The 25979-nt window shown below is 36.6% G+C and overlaps 1 protein-coding gene across 1 annotated transcript in view; it reads right to left on the bottom strand.

Moving 5' to 3' along the window:
* The window catches only part of ADGRA1 (adhesion G protein-coupled receptor A1), a gene marked incomplete at both ends in the record, with an annotated part of 483384 nt that overhangs the window by 269507 nt on the left and 187898 nt on the right, over nucleotides 1-25979 (bottom strand). Inside the window, one exon of the mRNA XM_081329555.1 lies at nucleotides 23328-23491. Coding sequence (XP_081185681.1) covers nucleotides 23328-23491 — 164 coding nt within the window. The remainder of the gene's footprint in view (nucleotides 1-23327; nucleotides 23492-25979) is intronic.

Below are 25979 nucleotides of genomic sequence, written 5' to 3'. Positions count from 1 at the left end.
CAAAACAAAAACTCTGAAGAAAGAATTCCAGATAAAGATCTGTACTCTGCAGAAGTAAATAAGTGTGTTGTTCTAATGGGAGCTATTAAATCACTGAGGGAAAAATTAGAAAGAAAATTGGTTCACAAAGTTCAAAGTCTTCCATTTCCTATATACTGCTGCTCACAGTATGGAAGATAAGCAAAATTCACTAGAACTATTAGTAAAGAAAGACAAATATGAATAAATAAGTATAACAGAGCTTTAGTGAGGTAACGCCCATGAAGGGAATGAAGCCACAGAAGGGTACAATTGATTGAAAGGCACAGAAGCAGCAAAAAAGGAAGAGTAGTCTCTCTGTGTTAAAAGAACTCACACTTGCACAGAATAAAAATCAGTGAACTTGAAGAAATTGTTGAGCTCATTTGTCTAATAACAAATAGAAAAATGGTCAAAAACAGTACTGGTGTACATGTCTATTAACAGTCACCCAATCACCAAGACATTGTGGGTGATTATCCTTTTAAAAAACAAACTGAAGATCCTTCAAAAGAATAATGGTGGACTTTATTATACATTGACAGACAAACCCTATCAAGATGATGCTTTAAAATCTTTCTTTGCTGACAATCTTACAAACTACCAAGAATCACTTTGTTTAAGGCAGCAGAGAAGTAGGACCAAAGTGACAGACTCAGTTAAGGAAGTAAAAGTATCTTGAAGAGTGCTATGTGTCCATGCAAGAATTCCCAAGAATTCCCAAGCAGTAGCATGTACCATCGAGAAACATGTGAATTAAAATTCCAATATACATGTATGGTTGTCTCAGTGGGTATGAAAGAAGCATGGCCAAACTTAACAGAGAAAGACTGGAAAACATTTAAAAAAATATTCCAGATTAAAAATGACAGAAAAAAAGGAGGGGGAAAAATGTTGTAGTGTTTTGTCTGGGGTCAAGTTCAGACCTTTTCTCTGCCACATGCTCCCCAGCTGCAGCATTTCAGAAAATCTCATCTTTTTGCTCAAAGGCAACTTTTTGTCTGAACATTTGTTACGTCTCTTTGCAAAGTTGGTGCTTTGCTTACTTTCACTGTGTGCAACAAAAAGATGGCTGTACAGTTACAAAAATCCAAAGATAAGATGTCTTTGTCCAACAATATTTTTCACACTATGTTTGCTCTTATAAATCTGATTATAAATCTTTCACAGACAGACAGACAATAAAAGAAATTCTCATCTTCAGTCTTATTTGCAATAGTGTTTCAAAGATTTCCACAGCTGGCCTTCTCTACATCATTTCATGTGTAGAAAACGAGAGCTGATGCATTTAAAGGATAAAGAGTAAGGGATTACATTTCAAGGATTTGGTTCATGAGTGAATTTGTACAGTTTGGAAGAAATTCCACTCTTACACCTAGATTCATGCACAGTCCTGATTGGGGCATCTACTTACAAAATAATTATCCTTGAAGATCCGTATGTACATCTTTAGAATATAGCAGGCTACTGATTAATTTAGAAATGCACTTAGCTGGCATGTTATATGACAGCTAAGACAGACCAAGTGTGCTCTATATAATACCGTAATTGTTTTACATGGCAAAATGATCAGCAAATTCCAATGATAGAACATCCGTATTTTATTGTCCTATCATTTCAAATAACAGATTCAACGGCTACAATAATTTGTTCTTCCCAGTAAGGAGAATTGGAAAAGAAATTATTAAGTAACTTTCCCCAAATTATTAAAAGCAACCTATAACACCCACTACTAGTTACCTGGGGATTTAGCTGGCTGTCAGGAAAGTGCTAGGCAACTGTCAAGTACATGAGCCTCCTATGACAACCGAAATATCATTCAGGAGGCTTTTCAGAGCAAGGGCTTACCCTATTACTGTAGTTTTCCACCTCGCTTAGAAGTGCAATGCCCTGAGCATAGATTAGCTACTGCCCTTGACATTGCCAGTTTCTGAAGTCCCATGAAACACTGCAATTATATTTTGTTGTTGTTAGTTGCGAAGTCGTGTCCGACCCATCGCGACCCCATGGACAATGTTCCTCCAGGAATTATATTTTATAAGACTATAAAAGAAAATGCACTGACATGAAAGACAGCTTTTGGGATAATAACTATTCACACACAAAAAATAAAAACAATTTATTTGAATGTAATTCCAATGGGAAACTACAATAAAAAAATTGATAGAGCAATATTCAGGGAGACAACATTTAAAGATTCTAAATGGATAAATTAGCAAATACTTATCATTCTTTCCTATGATGCTCACAGGGTTCTTATAGACTCATTCAATATTAGCTGAGATTCCTATACACTACAATCTTCTAATTTCCCTGAAGCTTGCTCTCATTGCTGATTGCCACTTGCAAGCTAGCTGTAATATTTTGCACCATACATATGCCTATTTAGCAGATATGCCTCAAAAGTAGCTCCAAGGAGAGTCCACTATGATAATCTAAATGAGATAATTATTGAAAGCAGATATCATTTTTCCAAATCTTCTATCTTCAGGAATGTTAATAATTGGAACATTGTTGAAGGACTAAAAAGGAGTTCCTGATAAGAGAAACTTCCTGAGCACCCTGAATCTAGAACAAATCACTGAAAAGCTCCAAGTTGAAGACCTGACATTTTAGAAGAAAATCAACTACATGCAGATTGGCCTGAATCCAAATCCCAGATTATACTTGTTGTGTATTCACATGTTAGTTGTTGTATTCACATGTTAATGTTACGCACCAAAAAGATTATTAAACAAGTTCATGAGCTGAGGTAAAAGCCGCGGCAGCTTTTGACAGCTGTCAAAAGCTGCTGGAGAGCAACTACGCAAGCGCAAGCCATTTGACAGCTCTTGGCTGTCAAATCTGCCGGCTACCGCGCAAGCGCAACCCGTTTGACAGCTCCGAGCTGTCAAACCGGCTAGACTCCGATTGGCTCCAACAAACAAGCGGGAAACCGGCACAGCCCCGATTGGCTGACGGTCGGTCAGCTATAGTATAAATAGAAACGCTGTTAACCTGTTCTTCGCCTGGTTCCTTAATAAAGGGTTTTCGATAGCCAGCTGTCCTGCCTGCTTCTTACTTTAGAGCAATACTCTTTGGTGACCATCCTAAACTGAGTCCACCACCTCTTTTGGTAATTGGTTCCAGTACTGAATTGTAATATTAGGAAGATGTAACACCCAATCAGAATTATTGTTGTTAGTTTAAAAACAAAGACTCCATCACTGGAGATTTTTAAGAAGAGACTATACTTTCACCTGTCTGAGACAGTATAGGTTCTCCTGCTTGAGCAGGGGGCCAGACTACAAGACCTCCAAGGTCCCTTCCAGCTCTGCTCTATTCTATTCTATTCTATTCTATTCTATTCTATTCTATTCTATTCTATTCTATTCTATTCTATTCTATTCTATTCTATTCTATTCTATTCTATTCTATTCTATTCTATTCTATTCTATTCTATTCTATACTATTCTACACTGATAGGTGATTAACATCACTCCAGTGATTAAATGTAACCCATAATCCCTGGCTTAATGGTAATCTTAAAAAGCAAAGGATCGGAAGTAGAGGCCTGAGAATCTCCAAATCAACTGTGGTACATTAATCCTCTGTATTCCTTCCAGGAATGTTCAGCCAAATAAAAGAAAAGCTACTGCCTCAAATGCAGTACAGTGCAGTATAGTTATAGAATAAGTAGTTAACCTATGGTTCTCCAGCTACTGGTGAGCTATAACTCCCAACTTCCTTTATTATTGGCTAGTTTCAGGAAGATGAAGTTAAGTAATACCTGGAAAGCTATACATTGTCTATTGGTGTTTGTGAGGTTTTGGTGGAAATGATTAAGAGATCTAGAACTTGTGATTTATATGCTACTTGTGTTTTGTAATAATACAATAAAACAACATATGGTGGGGGGGATCCAGACCCAACTGAAAAGGCAAAAAACAAAAAAAGTGGTTTTATTGTGCATAATTTGATGGTTACTCTTAGCCTTTTTATAATAGTATTTTTTATACTTTTGGTGTATTTTTAAAAAACTTAATGGTCTGTTTATATGCCACCCAGTCACATCACATGATAGAGACAGTCACAAAGTATGATAGATTGATGATAGATAGATAGATAGATAGATAGATAGATAGATAGATAGATAGATAGATAGATAGATATAGACTTTTGAAACTATCATTCTCATTCTTTAACATCCCAAACCATAAAATTCTAAAATAAATGATAAATGATAAAATAAAATATCATAGAAATAATAGCATCCAAAATTAGAAGATTAGAAGTTAAAAATTATATGGTTTTATGGAAAAATGGAAAAAAATGTTTGTAGGTTACTGGTTCTTCCCAAATCAGTATGCATACTGAAATTATCTTTCAGTGTTTTACACTGCTAAAAAGCAGCAAAAAACAGCCCATAATATAGGAAAAACATAGCCCAACATATGTATATTAGTACACAAACTGAGTACTAACGTGTAGACTAAATAGAAAAGTGTAAGTAGCAAATTGTAGAAAAGAGTTTTAACACAGGACTAAGAAAAACTATTAACTTCTAGAAAACCATAATATTTTTGGATAACAGGAACAGATTGTATAGTCGACTTAGCAGCCTCATCTACTTAGCAATTCTATATAAATCCAATAAAATAAATATATAAATTGTACTCTAAATGCCACTATGTTCTTCTAATAAAAGAAGAGGCGGTTGATGGGGGGTGTTCCTCAGGCTAAGGAAAATGAAGTTTATATTTTCCCAGTCTATATTATCTGCAAGTCCTCAAACTAACAAGAACTCTAAGATTCAGCCCTCTGACCCAAAGCCCCAGGACAACAGGAGTCAACGTAAAACTGATAAAACTGACAAAAAAGGTAAAGGCAAAGTGGTCCATTTCAACAGTAATTTACTATCCTCTTTTTTGTTCTCATTATTATATTTGCTTATTTGTTAATTAATGACTACTAGCTCTTGTATGTACATCCAGGCCTCAAAACATGGCTGAGCTATCTTATTTCCCACATATTTACTTTCTTGCTACTATTTTAAAAACTCCTTTTATTCTGAGTTTTTGGACTCTTGTGTTGGCACCAAGAACTCCAAATTCACTTAGTCCTGGTAGTCAAAAGAGAAACTGGGGCCACTTTGTGGAAGCTTAATCCTAGAGATGGAATATGTCGTCTTTTATCTGTTTACATTCCAAGTAATGTTGGAATAATTCTTCATTCAAGAATTATGGTAGTTTAACTACCTGTCCCTGGTGAAATTGTTCCACTTGGTAAAACAGCTATCTCCAGATATTTCAAAACTTAGGAAAAGACTTTGCAAGCTTGTATGATATATTTGTAACAGACCTTCTGAAGGCTGTTTGGGGGGAAAAATGATAGTTAACACCATTAGTAATAAGTGCCTTGGATACAATTTCACAACATCTGGAGCACTACGTGAACACTATTAGCATTGACAAAATCACATCAGTAAATTGCAAAAGGCAGCTTTACTTGGCACAACTTAATTCTACGACCATACCTTTAACATTATTAAATAATAGCATCTGCCCATCCCAGGTCCTTGGGAAAGATTCAATAGACAGATAAAAATATCATATCCAGTTCAAACTTCTATCTGTGCAACCAACAATAATAATAATAATGTGTATGTCACCCAACTCCCAGCAACTCTGGGTGATTAAAGATTGTTAAAAACATTTAAAAACAAATAATAATGCAAGAAAGACAAAACAAAAATGGCAGAGAAAATGGGACAAGAAAACGACAGGAAAGGGGCATCAAAGGCCTGAGCGAAGAGCCATGTCTTATATGAACAACCATTCTTTGAACTACAGTAGAATTCCATTATGAACTGTTATGGAACAAATGTTTCATAATGGTAAAAGTCATCCATCTCAATGAAGCAGAGCAACTTTCACTGCAGTTTTTACCAATAGTGCACAACAGTATGTGTATTTCCATCTGGGCTAAAAAGTTGAGTTCTGTTGATGTTATTGTTTGAAACTAATGGATTCCAGGTTCATCCTGTAAAACTGATGCCTTTCACAATGACAGATAAGTCATGCTGAAAAAGATTTTATTTGTGTGAAACAAAAAAGACTTCCCAAAAATTTGTTAAAATGTTGCTTAGTTTGTATAAAGTGGCTAATTTGTTCTTTTCAATTTGCATTCAATTAAGAAAATCACAAAAACACATCTCTCACTATAACAGAGAAAAACATATTTTATTTACTTAGCATATGGCATATATCATGCATTACCTAGCAATATATATTAACATTTCTTATAGATTAGAAAAACACAATAAAATATAAATGTTAAAAAGATCTAGATGTCTAGGCCATCTAACCATTGAAGCACAGCATTGTTTATATTTTAAAAAATCAGAATTAAAAATATACCAGGACTGGTATATGCTGTTAGCTTACAGCTGGTCACAATGTGAGCTACAGTTTGACGTGGAACCCCACGGTAAGACTGAGGGGAAGATATCATGTCCCAGCAGATGCTGTTGAGATGCAAATCCTATTCTGGATTGTCCATTGCTGACGGGGTAGTTTAAAGCCTGGCACCATTTTTGTGGGGCCATTTATATGCCTTCCTATCTGGGTGTTCAGTGACCATTTGGCTTTCCATTGGGAATTGAGGTTAAAGTTGTTGGGCAGCTGTTGTGCAAGTCCCAGTGGAGGCTTCCTGGATTTGAATCTTCCAGCTTACAAATGAGGAAGGTCGGCATGCACCAGTAAGATTTATACTTATACACATATTAACAATATTTTGGTATTTTAATGTGTGTATAAACAGAGGCATATTTTTCCTCTGATCCACATTAAGAGAGATATATTGAGTCACATGTCCACTTCAAACTTGACAAGATCTGTGTATTTTATAGAGAATATAATTATATTCAATTTATCCTTTTGTACTTTTCTCATTTTTATAAAGCAATTTTTCAATTAATTTTTTTTAGAAAAAAATATTGAAAGAATGTATATATCAGAGGTACTATATGTAAGAGTGAAGTGCTTTAGGGCAAATGTCTATACTACTAATTGTGAAAACAAAAATAAATAATAATTGTCATGTGTTCTTGAAACGAAGTATTTAAAAAACACAAACATTTAATAAACTTGTTCCTGAAAATCAAACATAAAATGTTATAGAAATATGATTAGAGGAAACAAATTACTCACTCACTAGAATATTGTAATCAAATATAAACATGAAGACATGAAATGACATGTATCTTTGTCCACAATAACACAGTTACAATTAGAAATTTATAAAAGTGCCATAGAGCACAATTTCATGGGTCATTCCAGAAAAATGGAGCACCCATATTACTACTGCTGCACTTCCTGCCACTCCTGAATAAAGCTGTAGTGCTTTGATTTGATTACTTCAATGTGTCTAAGCAATCTATTTTCTTTTTTATTATAGTGATTTTTATATCTCCCCAACCAAAGATTATGATTAGCACACCAATACTGTACTAAAATAACTTCTACATGGTAAAATATTCTGTAGCATTCACTTGTGATGGTTTCCCATTACAGAGACCTGAAACTGTCTTGCTTTGTCTGGTTAAAATAAAACATTAGTGATAATGAATAAACTTGGTACCTCTAAAACAGTGGGGTCAAACTAGCAACATCACATGACGTGTCGCAATTATCGTGATTTTTTTTCCCATTGCCAGCAATGGGGTGGGCATGATTTTGCTATGATGCATCGGCCCCATGGGACGGCAGTTTGACACCCCTGCTTTAAAACATCAGTATCAGGCATCAGTTCTTCAATCAGCAAAACAACAAAGATGATTTAACTGAAGATCAAGTAAATGTAAAAGTTTATTATTTGGTTAAGTTTTTTCCTCAGTACACAACTCTGACTTCACAATGACTTCTGAATGGAGTAAGAAAAGTGATTAGCACATTAAAATTCACCTTCATGCACCACTACAAACAATTTCTTTAAAATACAAGTGTGCTTTTTTGGGATTATGAAAACCTTCTAAGAAATGTATGCCACACATTTATGAATAGTTGTAATAATTCAAAAAATGTTTCCCCATTTACACTGACTGTACAGTATTCCAATTTAAACACTGAACAATATATAAAAGGAATGACTCCAAAAGAATATGAAATAGTAAATCAGCTTCATGAAATTTCTGACACGGCTTTATTTTTTTAAAGTTCTTTCAAAATAAAAAACCTACCTCTTTGAGATAATATTCCATGTGTCAGCCCCTATGTGCTAATTTCACTCATGACTTGTCTGTTAAAATTAGGATGGTTTTCAGAATCGATGGGCTGGAAAGTCATTCAAATAGAAGCAACCAAAACAGCTCTCCCCCTTTCTTTCATCTTTCTTTACAGCCTGATATAGCAATTGCTTTCAGTATTGCCTAGTAGGAATTCATGGTCTACGTACTATGGCTGTGAATGTTTAAAGTAATCAAATATAGCTCTGAAGAATAAATAATTTACCACAGTTAGTGTGATGAACAGCTTTTTCTTATTTTGGTTCTATTTTTATTTTACTAAAAAAAAACTTAAAATACAAAATTCCATAAAGATTTTTTAAAAAAAACAACAAGAAAAAACAAAAGAAACAAGACATTCTAAAAGTGCATTTAAAAAAACTTAACACAGGGATCCCCAACCTGTGTGCCGCAGCCCACTACAGGTCCATGGCCTATTGGCCACCGGGGCCCATGAGTGGCTGCTGAAAGTGTCGCTGCAAGCATCGCAGGTGCACATGGCCCGTGTGCGAGAATTCATGGCCCCACACATGAGCAATGAGTGTTCCTGTGCATGCACAAACACACGCATGCATTCACATACACACACACACCATAAAACCATCCCTTCTTCCCCTTTCCGGGCCGCCAATCTCAAAAGGTTGGGGAACTCTGTCCTAACACATATACATATATTATCCCCCCTAGTTGAATATATTACTATAATACTAGTTTCCCACCATTTGCGAAAGAGGCGTCCCAAATTTTTAAACTACTAAATCTATCTGAAAATAATTAACTTGTCATTTATATACTGTATTAATGACAAAATAGTTAACAAGAAGAACAATAAAAAAGGCAAGAATAAAGTTTCAAAACCTTCTGTTAGCAAACTGTTATTGTAATTAATTCGTAAAAAATTTACCATGGCATCAAATTGTCCCAAGAGTTAACGTTAATTTGTCCTAGATTAAATATCCATGTTTGTTTCTTAATACCATCTCTTATCAATTGTCTGGTAAAATATAGTAAATGCAATCTACAAAATCGGTCTGTCTTCCTGTCATGGCCCCCTCAGAGGCCAGCTCCGAGAAAGAGGAAGAGTTGGAGCTGGGACTGTCTGGCAGGCCCCTCAGGCATTGGGGAGGTGGTCAACCAGGAGTCATTCACTTCTCCACTCAGTCAGGTTTCTGCTGTTGTAAAAGAATGCAGGCTTGAATTTCAGGGAGGCCTATGCAATCAACTCAGTTAGTTCTAAGTCTGTATAGCTCATAGTTCTTTCCAATGCTTCTGCTGCTTTCAAATCACATTCTTTTTGTGAATCTAGTTTATCCAGAGCTACATGCATCAGGCATATTAAATATAAATGGAATAATATAGGTAACTTTGTTCCCTAAATATTAGATTATCCGGTTTGCATTCATAAAAACATTACTATTAGAACTATTATTACCACAGCAGTTCTATTTTTATATAAATAATCATTTTATTTTATTTTTCTATTTAGCATCCCTTCCATTCAGTCTCATACACAACAGCCAAAAAAGTGCAGGGCCTAAATCAGGAGTTACAAAGAATTTGGCAGAGTCGTTCTTAAACAGCATACTACTGACATTCTCTTGAAAAAAAAAATCCTGTCAAGAAGTCCTGAATTGGACAGATCTGACAATATGTCTGTTTTTCTCATTGACTAAACAACTAATCCAGTTCAAGCCCAACCAAATGGTACTTTACAGGTAGTCAGTGACTTAAACCATTTGTTTAGTGACCAAAGTTACAATGGCACTGACAAAGGTGACTTGCAACTATTTTTCACATGACCATTGCAGCATCCCCAGGGACACAATCAACATTCAGATGCTTGGCAACTGGCATGACAATTGCAGTGTCCTGAGGTGGGGAAGCCAGATTCACTTAACAACTGTATTAACAATTTAACTGCAGTGATTCACTTAACAACTATCTTGCTTAGCAACATAAATTTTGGACTCAATTGTGGTCACAAGTCAAGGACTACCTGTAGGTTGACTAAGTGTCACATTTACCACAAAAATAAGATCAGTCAATAGTTCTTGCTGAGAAACAATAAGACCTGGAGAAAGATGAGAAGAGGTAATATAAGCCAATTACTCTTTTTCTTCATCCCTATACAGTCCAGTATGTCAATCAGTGTAATATACTAGCTGCTTTTGGAATAACAGCTAGAACAGAGGAACATGAAAGTCAGCATATCAAGTACATTATTTATTTGTCAGCTTCTCTGTTAAATTTATATAGCTGCACATCTTACAAGAAGTGGTTCTGGATGGTGAACAGCAAAAAATATAAAACAAATGAGGGGTCCTTAGTGCTCTCTGAGCTTGCAGAGGTTTCATTACCCAAACTAGGTAACATCATCAGTGCTAATAAGTGGGATTTGCTCTCAATTTATATTTTAGTGGCTCATCCTGTCAGCGTTGGTGGGGATCATCTTGCAGATTCTTTGGTTTGGCTGTTCACTGTTAGCTTGTTTGGTAGTTCATTGGTTGGTCTGATATTAATCTCTGTGTTAATCTATGCTTATCTGGGAATTGGTTATGGATTATTTATTTATTTATTTATTTATTTATTTATTTATTTATTTATTTATTTATTTATTTGTTTGTTTGTTTGTTTATTTATTTATTTATGGGACTTATATCCCGCCCTATCTCCCGAAGGACTCAGGGCGGCTAACAACAATAACTTATAATAAGTACAGAAATTAAGATAAAATTAAAATTAAAGTCATCTGTGCAATAAATTAAAATTAAAAATTATAAATAAATTAAAAATTGTAAACATAATTAAAATGCCTGTCAGTCCAGGTCAGCCAGGTGGAAAAGGAGTGTTTTGAGGCCGCGGCAAAAGGACTGGAGATCTGGGGCCATCCGAAGCTCAGGGGGGAGCTGATTCCATAGGACTGGCGCTCCCACAGAGAAGGCCCTTCCCCTGGGGTTCGCCAGCCGACATTGTCTAGCCGACGGTACCCTGAGGATGGGGTGATGTTTTGGTCTTTTTTGTTTACTTTTTGACTTGACTGGCTCTTTTGCACAGTGTGTAGATATTGTTTATGTGCCTATTGATGACTAGTTTATCAAACTGCCAGGCTTTATAGGCTGGGGTGTTTTAGTGTTTCTGATCACTGGGTTTTGTGGGTGTAAGGAAGCTTGACCTCTCCTGAAAATATCCCCACTGCTGACTTCAGTAGAGCACCAGGCAAGGTAAAATACATTGGCACAGCTTAGCCTCTTCTGGGAAGGAACCTATAGTCATAGTTTAGAATAGAATAGAGCTGGAAGGGACCTTGGAGATCTTCTAGTCCAGCCACGATTAAGCAGGAGAATCAGGTGAATATCCAGTCTCCTCTTTTTAAACTATACCCAATTTTATTGACTCAAGCTCAAGAGATCCATCAAAAGCATGAGACTCTAGATCAGGGGTGTCAAACTCAATTTCATTGAGGGCCGCATCAGCATTGTGGTTGCCCTCAGGGGGCCGGGTGGGCATGGCCAGGGTGGGCGTGGCTAGAGTGCGTATGGCCTACTGGGTGGGCGTGGCCAGCTCTACATCGTTCGCATCAAGGGTGCCTATGGGTCCTGGGCAGGAGTGGGACAGATCTGAGGGTCTCTGGCAGAAGGAGGGTCTCTGGGCCAGGGCCAAGGCAGTGGGGGCCATTCCCTCACTGTTTCCAGAATGGCTTTGCGGGCCACATGAAACCACTTCGCGGGCCGGATCCGGCCCCCGGGCCTTGTGTTTGACATGTCTGCTCTAGATTTTCCCTCTTAAGAGTTGGGAAAATTATTTTGAAAAAGTATCCAAGATACAAACATAAAACATGCAAACCTAGGTGCAAGTTCTTTCTGTGTCTATTCTATTATACCATACTCTATTTCTATTACTATTTATACTTTACAATGTTCTCTAGACTATATTCTACCATATCCTATTATTTGTATTATATTATTTGTACTGTATATTGTACCATTTCTACCACAGATATACTATTAATTTTGCTACTATACTATACTATTATTAGTATACCACAGTATTTCAACTCTTAAAGACCCTGGTCTGTCTTTAAATCCTCTCTCTCTCTCTGGGATTTCTTCTACTGTTTTTCTTACTTATTAATGTGCAGCAGATAAAGCACTGGCACCTTCCCAACGTTGTGCTTGGTTTGGCTTTGCTGTGCCTGCTCTGAACCCTTCAGTCCCTGCTAAGAAAATTTGTTTTATTTGGCTGCTTTCTGCTTGCTGCTGTTGCTCCATTTTCGAAACCCAGATTATCTCCTCCCGCCACCTGTTTCTTTCTCTCTTTTTTTAAAATTGCAAATTTTATTATTTAATTATTTAAAACTTTGGACAAGGTGTTAACGGTCTGACATTCCTTCTTGTCTTACATCATTTTTGTGTTTTATATACATATATACACTTTATGTACATATCATTTACATACAGTTATACAATATCAACCACCTTATTCTAGTAATATGTGAAATCAGCATCCTGTATATTTCTATTGAGACCTTCCTTTCTGTTCCCACCATAGGTAAAACTTATTCCAAATTTTGTAGTAATCTGACTGATCTTTGTTTTTAATTTCCAAAGTTAACTTGCCCATTTCTGCGCACGCCCAAATTTTATTTATCACTTCACTCTCGTCCGGTATTTCACTATTTTTCCATTTCTGGGTGAACGTCATTCTCGCTGCTGTGATGATGTGTATCATTATATATAACTCTTCTTTGGTATGCTTCTCTGTTGTTATGCCTAGTAGGAAAAGTTCTGGTCTATAATCTACTCTCCGTCCTGATATTTCTTCTAACCATATCCATATCCTTTGCCAATACTTTTGCATCTTATTACAGGACCACCAAACATGAAAATAAGTACCTAATTCTTTGGAGCATTTCCAACAGCTTGGGGATATTGTCTTGTACATTTTGGCTAATCGTGCTGGGTGGAGATGCCACCGGTAAAACATTTTATATAAATTTTCTTTATAAGCTGAGGCCAGCGTTATCTTTTTATTTCTATCCCAGAGAGTTTGCCATATATCAAGATCAATGCCTTGTCCCAAATTTTTAGCCCATATCAGCATTGGTTCTTTAACTTGTTCCTCAATCATTTTATACCCCAATAGCAAACTATACAATTTCCTTATTTGTTTCTCATCTGGCCCCAATAAAATTTTATCCAATGCAGTTTCTTGAATATTTATCCCCCACTCTTTCTTATCTTTCCCATATCGTGTTTGTATCTGTAGGTAAGCCCACCATTCCAATTTTATCCCTTGTTGTTCTAATTCCTGTCTAGATTTCAATTCTCCCACTTCATTCGTAATATCTTTGTATGTAGTGCTGTTTTCCAAATTAAACAAATTTCGGTAAACTATCGCTTCAAGGATGGACAACCAGACTGGTACTTTAATGTAATTTTGTTTTCTAATTTTATTCCAAATTTTAAGTAGCACTTGTCTAATCCAATGGTTTTGAAAATGTTGATATAGCCCTTGTTTCTCATTCCATAGATTATCTCCTCTCCCCACCTGTTTCAAGGTTGCATCTTTTATAACAATTCTGCCATGCTACAGCTGTGGAGTAGGTTTAAGTAGGAGAAGAGAAAGGCAGCACAAATGCCTGGAATTTTTTTTCCAGCCTGTTCTTCCCCATCTCTGGGTTTTAGGCAGGGTGCAGGAAAGTTGGCATAGTTGGCAAAGCTAAGCAGTTCCTGGGGGGGGGGGACACTGACAATCTCAAGCATATCAATCATATATTGTTATGGACCCAGTCAGTTAAAGAATTTTGACTAACAGGATCCAGGAAGAGGGCCTTCTCTGCCCTCACTTCCAACTTTTTGGAATATCATCGGTGGCTCAGTGGGTTAAGACGCTGAGCTTGTCGATCAGAAGGTCGGCAGTTTGGCGGGTCGAATCCCGAGTGCCGCGTAGCAGAGTGAGCGCCTGTTACTAGTCCCAGCTTCTGCCCACCTAGCAGTTCGAAAGCACGTAAAAATGCAAGTAGAAAAATAGGGACCACTACGGTGGGAAGGTAACAGCGTTCCGTGCGCCTTTGGCGTCTAGTCATGCCGGCCACATGACCACGGAGACGTCCTCGGACAAGCGCTGGCTCTTCGGCTTTGAAACGGAGATGAGCACCGGCCCCTAGAGTCGGAAACGACTAGCACGCATGTGCGGGGGAACCTTTACCTTTACCTTTTTAAAGGTGAGGTGGTCTCCCACTCTCCTGGCCTTTCAAAAGAGTTTGAAGACCTGGCTGTGCTGACTCACATGGGGCCAGCAGAGAAGCACACAGCCTTGGGCTTGGTCAGTGCCTTTAAGCTCCTCCCCCTGCCTTTGTAACTATTGATTTATTCTATCCTTGTTTTAACTGCCTCCTTTTATAAAGAGATAATGTTTTTATGTGGTTTTTCTGTTTTTAATTATACATAAGCGTTACTCTGAGAATGAGAAGGGCAGCCTCTAAATTTGATAAAACAAATAAATAAACCCAAAAAACATTGTTGATTTTCCATCTCCGTGGCAAAATTCACTAAGGTGATGAAATGCATTGGAGAGTTACTCATGAGAAAGGTCATCATATATAAAGTAGCCTCTCCTTCCCACATCAGCATTTAAAATCAGATATTTTAGGTGAAGACATAGTACTGAATATTATCTATCAAAAACATAAAAATAAACAGAAAAGCCAATGAGTCTCTGAAGTGTTTTGCACCCACCTGCTTCAATCTGCTGATTCATAAATGTGCTTTGACAGAAGCATTGTCAATTCAAAGCATTGTTTGTGAATTTTTGCTGTTCTAGTACACACACGCAGAGAGAGAGAGAGAGAGAGAGAGAGAGAGAGAGAGAGAGAGAGAGAGAGAGAGAGAGAGAGAGAGAGAGAGAGAATATTTCAGTTTTAAATCTGTTAACTGTGGCTGACTGGTATGGCATAAGCCCCATTCTCTTTGATGAATATTCTTGTTTCTGTTCTGTTCACTGCATGCTTCCTGTCCACAGAGTAATACTACTGTGATGTTGTATTTTTTCTGGGCTGTTCTTCTGTCATTTCCTTTTTTTTAGAGCTGTTTTCCAAAGTAGCAGTTGTGAGGATCACAAGGGGATTTGAACCCTTGCCTGTAGGGATGTCTGGGGAACTAAAATTCAATTGAATTCCTAGGACTGGTAGGATGGGACTGTTTTGTAACATGTTTATTTTACATTACAATGCAGGTTTGGCTGCATTGTCCCTGGCATACACTCTCATTGGAGGGCATTAGTGAGTTTCCAAGAATATTGGAATGGTCTTGTGTTTCTGTTATTTTATGAAAACTTGCATCTGCGTTTTTTCCCTCTAGGGCTGAACATCCATTGGTTGCAGCTGTCATTCTGATGTTATCTAAGTGTAAGATGGTTCTACCAATTATTCAAAAAACACAGCTAGGCTTAAATTAGTAATGATAAACCAGAATATTTATGAACAGAATCATCTTATACGCCTTGCCAAAGATCTGAAGATAATGTAAGAAATCACTGGCAGAAGTAAATAAAATAATATTAAATAAAAGTTTTTAGAAATGTAGAAGACTTCAAGTTTCTGAGTTCTATAATCTCCCACGATTTGAAATGGACACCTAACATTAGAACCATCACTAAAAAAAAAAGCACAACAAAGAATGTTCTTCCTGTGTCAACTTAAGAAGTTCAGACTGCCCCAGGAGCTGTTGATACAAGTCTGCAGAGGAATTATTGAGTCTGTCATCTGTATTTCGGTAACTGTCTGGTTTGGTAGAGCAACCACACAGGGCAGGTACAGACTCCAACAGATAGCTAGAAGTGCAGAAGAAACAATTGCAACCAGCTTGCCTTCCACTGAAGACCTGTATATTGTGTGAGTCAGAAGGAGAGCTGAGAAAATAGCTACAGACCACTCACATCCTGGACATACTCTGTTTCAATTCCTCCCCTCAGGATGCCGCTATAGAGCATTGCATGCCAAAACATCTAGACACAGGGACAGAATTTTTCCCTTGTGCCATCACTCTGCTGAACACCCAATCCCCACAGTATTGTTTTATGTAAATATATTTACCCATGTTGTACAGATGTAGTATTATTGTCCTTTTCATCTTCTCTACTACCTGCTCTTATTGATATTATATTATGATTATTATTACTCTGTTGCTTTGCACGTACATTGAGACCTTCTGCACCAGAGACAAATTTCTTGTGTGTCTAATTATACTTGGCCAAATAAAGTATTCTATTCTATTCTATTCTATTCTATTCTATTCTATTCTATTCTATTCTATTCTATTCTATTCTATTCTATTCTATTCTATTCTATTCTATTCTATTCTATTCTAATTTCTATTCTACCGGTATGATGTCATAATATTCTTTAAAAGCACAGCCAGAGCTTTTTGCAAACTTTATGAGCAGCCTAAACTATTACATATGTTAATATAAATAACATAAATATTAAGTTACAGGATACCTCCAATTCACAGACCAAATCAGCTCAAGTCTAATTAATCTATCCATCTCACGCACAAGCCTTGCTTGTATTCCAGAGCCCTTGATATACTTTTCCCAGGTCCTGAACCATATCCCAGAAACCATATTTCCCATTCAGTCCTATCAAGGAGAGGGATACAATGATAGAAATCTAACAAATTAAGATCATCAAAAAAATAAACCAACCCCCCCCCCAGACAGCGAGGATAATCAATGTCCAGTTCAAGGGTCAGATTAACAGTGGAAATACCATTAAATTCAAAGGAAGAAGTCTGCAACTTAAACAAGAGTCAGAGGAAATTTCAGAAATTCTGGTGAGCAAGCCAGGGCATCAATCTAAGCACATAGATACAGGCTATAACTATAAACAATGTTGTTTACAGCACTAAACTGCATTCTACTTTTATGTCAAAGAAGGAAGGATTCCACCCAAACTCAGCCAGTGCTTATGAACTTTGAAGAGAACATCCAGTTTACAATGAGCTTTTACTCCCAAGAAACATATCCCTGAAACCTTGTGGCTTTGTGCCATTTTATTTGTATCACTCAGAGGCAATACAATTCTCATCATCTTGAGGACTGTGGTGTCAGTATCAGATGTTGGACTAGCAGATTTTAAATAAATAAACTTCTGGTCCCATTCAGATCTGATTTTTCAATTGCAGAACTATACTGGGTCTGTTCTCCTCATCTCGTCTCCTCTCCTCCTTGCGAATGCAACCAGAAGGGGCCATGGCATATGCCTACCAATATGGGAAATGTTCTTGTTTTTAATCATTAACTTTCCAGCCTAGGGAGGCTTTCTTGCTCATTCCACAAGATTTTAAAATAGTCTCAGTTGTTATTAGTAAAAGATTTAACAAGTCATACAGAAGAAGGCTCTGCTGCCTAAAATAAAGCTAAATCTCCCTTCTCCAACAGTGTAATCCCCCAAATCACAAATCTATGTCACACATACACACATTGCAATCAAGCTTAAAATAACCTCCATCGTTGGCAATGAAAAGTGAACTGCCTAATTTTAATATGTATGTAAAATATGTAATTTTAATACCGGTATGAGTATTTCCTTTTCTTCCTTTTCATTTCTTTTCTTTTCTTCTTGTTTTGATAAAAAGAGAAATACTGAGTATCAAGTCTGAATTATCACACATGCAGCACACAAGGATTTTGTTTTTGTATGGAGTAAGTTTTAGATTCTCAAACAAACAGATGGTTCTATTGATCCTAAATAAAAACCAATTCACAATTGAGACCCATACTTATGGTGCTTCTAAGTATATTTGGTGGGTAGCTCCTTGGCTGATAAGACATTGTTAAACAGCAGCGATAAAGACAAATATGATGATGGCAATGTTCCTTTTGTACCAGAAAGTGTTATGTAAATATATGGTTAAATAGTTCTTATGACCTTCCCCCACTGCTGAACTTTAACACTATCCACTTATTCTTACATTAGCAGAAAAGTGACTGATGTGAAATGCGTTTTCCCATTCCCGATTCCTACTCTATACTGCAGTCACCAAAGGCTTCAAAAGTGACAGATTTTACCCACCCTAAGGCTGAACTTGGGCAATGTTGGGATAAAAGGGAAAAACGTAAAATTAATACAGCTTAGGACAGCTGAATCATGTTTCACTCGTAGGCTAGAGACAGGATGAAAGCAGTGTCATGAGGCCAGAACAGAAAAAAAAGATGTTGTTAGGGCATGTTTGTTCTGTGTTATCAGATTTTGAGCCAGATATGGCTATACATCTCTACTCATTTCCATTTTTAGTAACAAGATAACAGCAAAAAAGGTCTCTGATTTAATATTATTACTTGCTTTAGTGCAAACAAGAAAGAACATAACAGAATAACAGCATTGATAGAGAACTTTCAAGTCTTATACTCCAACCCCCTCCTTGAGCAGACTTATACCATTTTCTTGCAATTGTTTCAAACCTTACTGTTCTCTCCACTCAATTGCATATTGTTGGATAGGGCCCCATTGTTCAAGTCTGTCAAGATCCTTCTGAACCTTGAGTCTATCTTGCTATATCTTCAACATTCAGTCTTAAAATGTCTACAAAGAGGGTATTTGATGTTTATCATGCCAAACATATGCTTTAAGCATAAGTTAAATGTCTGACTTTAAAGGAACAAACTAGTTTTCTAGGTACCAAATAATCTAAATGCAATAGATGAAAAAAAAATAGAATTCATAAAAATCGAATAACCATGTCATATGTTTACATGTGAATACATTCTGTGAAATAAATTTGCTTTTATACTGTGAATAAAATGCACTATGAATCATTAACTCCTTTAATTGGAAGGTAAAGGATAAGGGTGAAGAATATTTTATTAAAAAAAATAAATTCAAGAGTGACTTCTGATCAAGATGATACTGAATTAGAACTGGCATGATAATGCTTTGGCACTCCCTATAGTATTTTTACCTTGATGATCGACAAATTATCTCTTATTGGCATTAAAAAGAGATGATACATGGTTTTTATTTTGGGAGAGGGTTTGTTGACTGCCTCCATCCCTGATAGGCAATAGTTAAAGCAGGTCAATTTAATTTAATTCATTAAATTTATTATGGCCGCCCACTTCATTAGAGTTTAGATGCAGGGAAGGATAACATGTCTATTATTATGATTATGTAAGAGTACTATATTGTTATTAAACTAATCATTGTCTCATTGTGGAAAATGAAATATCTCCGCCAGAAAATTATTAGCTACGTATCAGGTTGATTCATCATCTTCTAGGCTTTCCCTTTTGTACAGCCTCAGCCATTTATTGTGAACTTTCTTAGCTTTGCCATGAGAAATGAACCACTGCAAAAAATATGTACCAGCAGAAAAAATTGAATGGGAGGAAATAAATCTCACATAACATTCTTTCTAGATAACACCAACAACTTGCTAGGATACAGAAAGTCATTCTCCACCAGAAGAAATTTGACTAATGAGAGAAATCTTTACATGTGTAGCTTCCCACCCCCCACCCCCCCAAAAAATTGTCTGACGTCATCTAAAGATCCTTTTCAGCAATGATGAAAACTGAAAATCAACATACGTTTAAATTTCCACTAAAGGCTTTTGGGAGGATTAAAAAGCCTGTTTTCCTACGTTGTTTGATCCGCACCTCAGGTTGCCAAACATTTTATCTCTAATAAAGACTTTTGCTTGTTCTAAGTATTTGTCCTTGAAATTGTAGGAAAATATTATATATTCCCCTGCAATTGACTCTCCTCTTTGCCCTTTATTTTTTTTTCTCTATAGGTCAAGCAGAGCATAGTCATAGGACCTCCCTATATTGCCCCCGTTACCAGAATGGGACAGCACTGTGCAGCCTTTCCTTCCAAGGATTTTTGTCTGTTTAGGCTGAAGCCCTTTACTGTTTTACAGGCTAATCCTAGCAGTTTATTATCCATAGAGGAAGGAAAATGCCTTCAACTGAGCCAGTGCTTATCACTGGTCTACATAACTTTATGACCTCTTCTTCATCCTGATTGCTGCCATAGGCGCAGTTATTGTAACTCTGGTCTTGTAAGTTAAATGTTGCTGGTTTGAAACCAAGCAGAAACAGGACTTTTTCTCTCTGAGTTTCCTATGTGTATCCTAACTTTCTTTCTTTCTTTGCAGTTCCACTACTTTGCACTTTTTTCTCAGGCACCTGGAATAGAAGGGCTTCACCCTCAGTTCCCAAATACCAGACTGAGAGCTGGCACTGAAACCCTTCAATACCAGGTGAATGAAAAAATGAAATGATGTCTTTGCCGTCTTGAAACTTGCAGATACCATTAGAAATTTGAAAAATATTAACAGAATTAGAGTAAAATCGCAGTATATATAGTTGCAAGAAAAAGTATGTGAACCCTTTGGGATTACGTGGAGTTTTGCATGAATTGGCCATAAAATGCGCTCTAAACGTCATGTAAGTCACAACAATAGAAAAACACAGTCTGCTTAAAATAATACTACACAAACATTAGCTGTTGTCATGTTTTAATTGAACATAAGATGGAAACATTCACAGTGCAGGGTGGAAAAAGTATGTGAACCCCTAGCCTAATGACTTCTCCAAGAGCTAATTGGAGCCAGGAGTGAGCCAACCTTGACTCCAATCAGTGTGATGATATTGGATGTGTTGCTGACAGCCGTCCTGCCCTTTAAAAACACACACCTGTTTTGGGTTTACTGGTCTCAAGAAGCACTGTCTGATGTGAACTATGCCTTGCAGAAAAGAGCTCTCAGAAGACCTACGATCAAGGATTGTTGACTTGCATGAAGCTGGAAAGGGTTAAAAAAGTATCTCCAAAAGCCTTGATGTTCATGTGTCCACGGTAAGACAGACTGTCTACAAATGGAGAAAGTTTAGCACTGTTGCTACTCTCCCTAGGCGTGGTCGTCCTGTAAAAATGACTGCAAGAGCACAGTGCATAATGCTTAATGAGGTAAAGAAGAATCCTAGAGTGTCAGCTAAAGACCTACAGAAATCTCTGGCACATGCTAACATTTTTGTTGACACATCTACAATAAGGAAAACATTAAACAAGAATGGAGTACATGGGAGGACACCATGGAGGAAGCCATTGCTGTCCAAAAAAAATATTGCAGCACGTTTGAAGTTTGCAAAAGAGCACCTGGATGTTCCACAGCACTACTGGCAAAATATACTGTGGACAGATGAAACCAAAATTGAGTTGTTTGGGAAAAACACACAACACTATGTGTGGAGAAAAAAAGGCACAGCACACCAACATCAAAACCTCATCCCCACTGTAAAACATGGCAGAGGGAGCATCATGGTTTGGGGCTGCTTTGCTGCCTCAGGGCCTGGACGGATTGTTGTCATTGATGGGAAAATGAATTCCAGAGTTTATCAGGACATTTTGCAGGAAAACGTACGACCATCTGTCCGCCAAGTGAAGCTCCGCAGAGGATGGGTGATGCAACAGGACAATGACCCAAAGCATACAAGTAATTCAACAAAACAATTGCTTCAACAGAACAGAATACGCCTTCTGGAGTGGCCCAGTCAGAGTCCTGACCTCAGCCCGATTGAAATGCTGTGGCATGACCTTAAGAGAGCGATTCACACCAGACATCCCAAGAATATTGCTACACTGAAACAGTTTTGTGAAGAGGAGTGGTCCAAAATTACTCCAGATCGTTGTGCAGGTCTGATCTGCAACTACAGGAAACGTTTGGTTGAGGTTATTGCTGCCAAAGGAGGGTCAACCAGTTATTAAGTCCAAAGGTTCACATACTTTTTCCACCCTGCACTGTGAATGTTTCCATCTTATGTTCAATTAAAACATGACAACAGCTAATGTTTGTGTAGTATTATTTTAAGCAGACTGTGTTTTTCTATTGTTGTGACTTACATGACGTTTAGAGCGCATTTTATGGCCAATTCATGCAAAACTCCACGTAATCCCAAAGGGTTCACATACTTTTTCTTGCAAATATATATATATATATATATATATATATATATATATATATATATATATATATATATATATATATATATATATGTATGTATGTATGTATGTATGTATGTATGTATGTATGTATGTATGTATGTATGTATGTATGTATGTATGTATATGTATATGTATATGTATATGTATATGTATATGTATATATATAAAATCATTACACGGTATCTTTAAAAGATAAGGCATTAATTTCCATCCCTATTCTCATTTTACTAATACATGAGTTTGATATCCTGTGAGACTAAAATCCATCTCTATTAATGCAATATAAGCATTTTGTTTACTATACGGCAAATACTCAAAAAATGTTCAACTAGTACAGATTCCAAAGATAAGCCATTAATTTGCAGGGTAAGGACTTGCAATTACAATTGCAATTATTTTACATGAAAATGGATTTATACTAATTCAGGTATGTGAAGGATATATAAGACTTTTTGGCTATATTGTACCCCCATTATTTGGAATCTACCAAGACATCAAATCAAATCTTTATTATGGTCATAGACCAGCATAAATCAAGACATCAAGATCATACAAAAGACTAGAGCATCACTTTCATTCTTTCTTAAAACTAATTTTGTTTGTATGTCATATATCTCCAGATAGATATTTAAGTATTCTAGATATTTAAATACTTTAAATATCACTTTTAGGCTTTACAATAATGAAACAGATTATACTTGAATTACATATCAAGGTATTCAAATATATCATTTCATTTTACCTCTTTCCCATCCAATTAGTTTTTATGATCCCAAACCTTTCTTTAAAAAAAATTACTTATCTCTGTGATCTCTTCACTGGACACATGCATGAAAGTTTATATATTACAATATTTTACAAATATATGGATGATGTTTATAGGTTCATGTTTTTCTGCATGGATATAAAAGTATGTGTGCGTCTGTATAAGAGTATTTACCAACAGCTTTTTCATAGATCTCTTCATTTCTTCTTTCTGAAGCATTTTTTTTCAGTACATTTTTGTTTCAATTTATGATGCTGAAAAACAAAACTATAACTCACCACATATCAACTGATTTTCTTTCAGATTGCGAAATGATGTTCCTTGTAAACTCCTTGGAAAAGCACATACTGTTTCCTCTGATATCCGCACTGAGGAATTTGTAGCCCAGTATAAGATCCATTTGAGATTACAATCACAAATGAGGGAATCAGTGTAGAAATGTCTGAAAACAAATCCCAAACATTTCCTTTTTAAAACAAAACACCATATATCAAATTGATTATATCAACCAAGATATAGAACTTGCAACTGCCTTGCTCTCAGATTAACTGCTAGTGGGGGAGGGGCTGAAACAGTGTCCACACTTTCAATAGTTACAGCATAAAATAAATCATATGGATCATCCACATTCAAATGTGTATAAATGTATATGCTATGTATGTAGGTGTGTGGGTGTGTGTCTATACATATACATACTGTACACATATATACTGTATATGGTGTGATCGTTCAGAGGGTAAGACTCTGGACATGTCAGTTGGTTTGAGGTCTGAGCACCACAGAAAGAGGTGAAGCCTGAGCACCACACGAAGAGGTGAGCTCCCATCCTTGCCCCAACTCCTGCCAACCTAGCAGTTTGAAAGCATGCAAATGAGAATAGATAAATAGGTATCACACCAGTGAAATGATAATACAGTAGCATTCCATGATGTCATGCTGGCCACATGACCACGGCAATGTCTTCAGACAGCACTGGCTCAATGCTCTTGAAATGAGATGAGCATCGCCACGATAGTCGGCAACGACTACCAGAATAAAATCTGCACTGACTCCTTCACCTTCATCTACTGTACACACTGTATTTATTTAACAAAAATGTTCCTTTTCTCCTTAATGATCACCTATGAAATGGAAGAAGGGTCATCTTACATTTTCTGGTAAGAATTGCAGAGATTTATTTTCTGTGTAATTTTCCTTGGGGTAAAGAAAATCATTTTACATTCACAATCATTTTCCTTTTGGTTAATGTGGTATTTTTCATTTGGGTAACTTTATGTTCCCTCAAGGTTACATTACACACATTTCTCCCAGCAATATGCATAGTTTGCACTTTGAATGCTTATGATATGTGCAAATGGGAAAAGGCCTGCTCACTTGATATATTTCTGGTTATCGTTAATTTCCCAAGACATGTTGTGCTTCTGCTTTCCTATACAAACAGTGCTGCCATCTAGTCACACTGATGGTTATTTAGATTTTGGGTTGTAGTGTTAGACAGTAAGATGGTGATTTACTATTCAGTGTGCAGGTTTCAACTGCTGATGGATACACTATTACACTTTATGCTTGATCAACAGAATGCATTTAGCTATTCAGAATAAAATGAATACTTGGAATCATTAACTTGATTATTCTAAATGACATTACTTTCACTTATCAATGAGGAATAATGCTTTATACATCATGTTTAATGAACCTATGATTTCACAAATGGGGTGTATGACAAATGATGTGTATGAATATCTCATATCCAGTTTGCAGCAGACGTTTATGTCACCAAATGTGCAGTTTCTACTGAAGGATCAGCATACTGCAGGAAAATCCTTTTATCGGATATGTAGAACTTCAACTGTCATAATCTCAGTGATAATCTTTTCTGTATTGACTGACAAATATGGAAATTTCCAGCCAACACAGCTGACTGAAAGGTATGTTTGAAAGGTAGCTAGTGGGACAACCCACACTTCTCTAACAATATATAATTACTGCAAGTCAAATGTTAAGCGCTGGGAAAATCAGAATATTCAGGCAGTTCAAATGAATATAAAGATTTATAACAAGCTTAGGCTCTCTACAAGAATCTGACCAACTAGCAATCAAAAGAAATGAGCGGGAGGTAAGAAAGAAAATCAAGGTGGCCTGGACTTATATCTCTTGCAGGCACGCAGGGACTCATGACTGATGATGCATTTGATACCTCTCTCAGGTTCAGCCTAGTCATCTCCTACATCAGACATGTCAAACTCGCGACATCATGTGACGTCACGCAACGTATTGGGACGGTTTTGCCATTGCCAGCAATGGGGTAGGTGTGGCTTCCGGATGATGCGTCCAGCCCGCAGCCCAGCAGTTTGACACCCCTGTCCTACATCATTAAAGATTCAGCCTGCAGATTTGCTTCAGAATTCTTAGAAATATGTTTTGCTTTTGGGAATTTGAAATTACCAGTTTGGCTGGAGAAAACTGGGCACACCCTTTAAAGTTCACCTGGCCATGATGTCTAGCCTTTAAGGTCTAATCCCTCTCTATCAGCCCAACCCACTTCACAGGGTTGCTATGGGGATAATAAGAGGAGGAAACAGTACTAGGTATGTTCACCACCTTGAGTTACTTATGAAATAATAAAGGCAGGATAAAAAAAAATCTAATAAATCCATTTCTAAGCAAAAATAAAAGTATTAGCTTCCAGGAACTTGCAATTATAAAAATACTATTTGGCCTGTATGCTCTAATTAATTTTTCATCACTCTTTTTTATTGTTTAATAAAATCCTAACAAGGAGAAAAATATAAATATTTTAATGTAATAGGTACATTTAATATAATCACAATTATAATGAGCATCTAATATATTTTATGCAAACACTATAATGAATTAATTTGTATGTTTTTGTTTCCACTCAGACTTTTATAAAATTTAAGGCAAATTAA

The sequence above is a fragment of the Vipera berus genome (genome assembly GCF_964194415.1).
Source record: "Vipera berus genome assembly, chromosome: 5".
NCBI lineage: Eukaryota > Metazoa > Chordata > Lepidosauria > Squamata > Viperidae > Vipera > Vipera berus.
The sequence above is the reverse complement of the archived record's forward strand: the minus strand, read 5'-3'. Positions and strand labels throughout refer to the sequence as shown.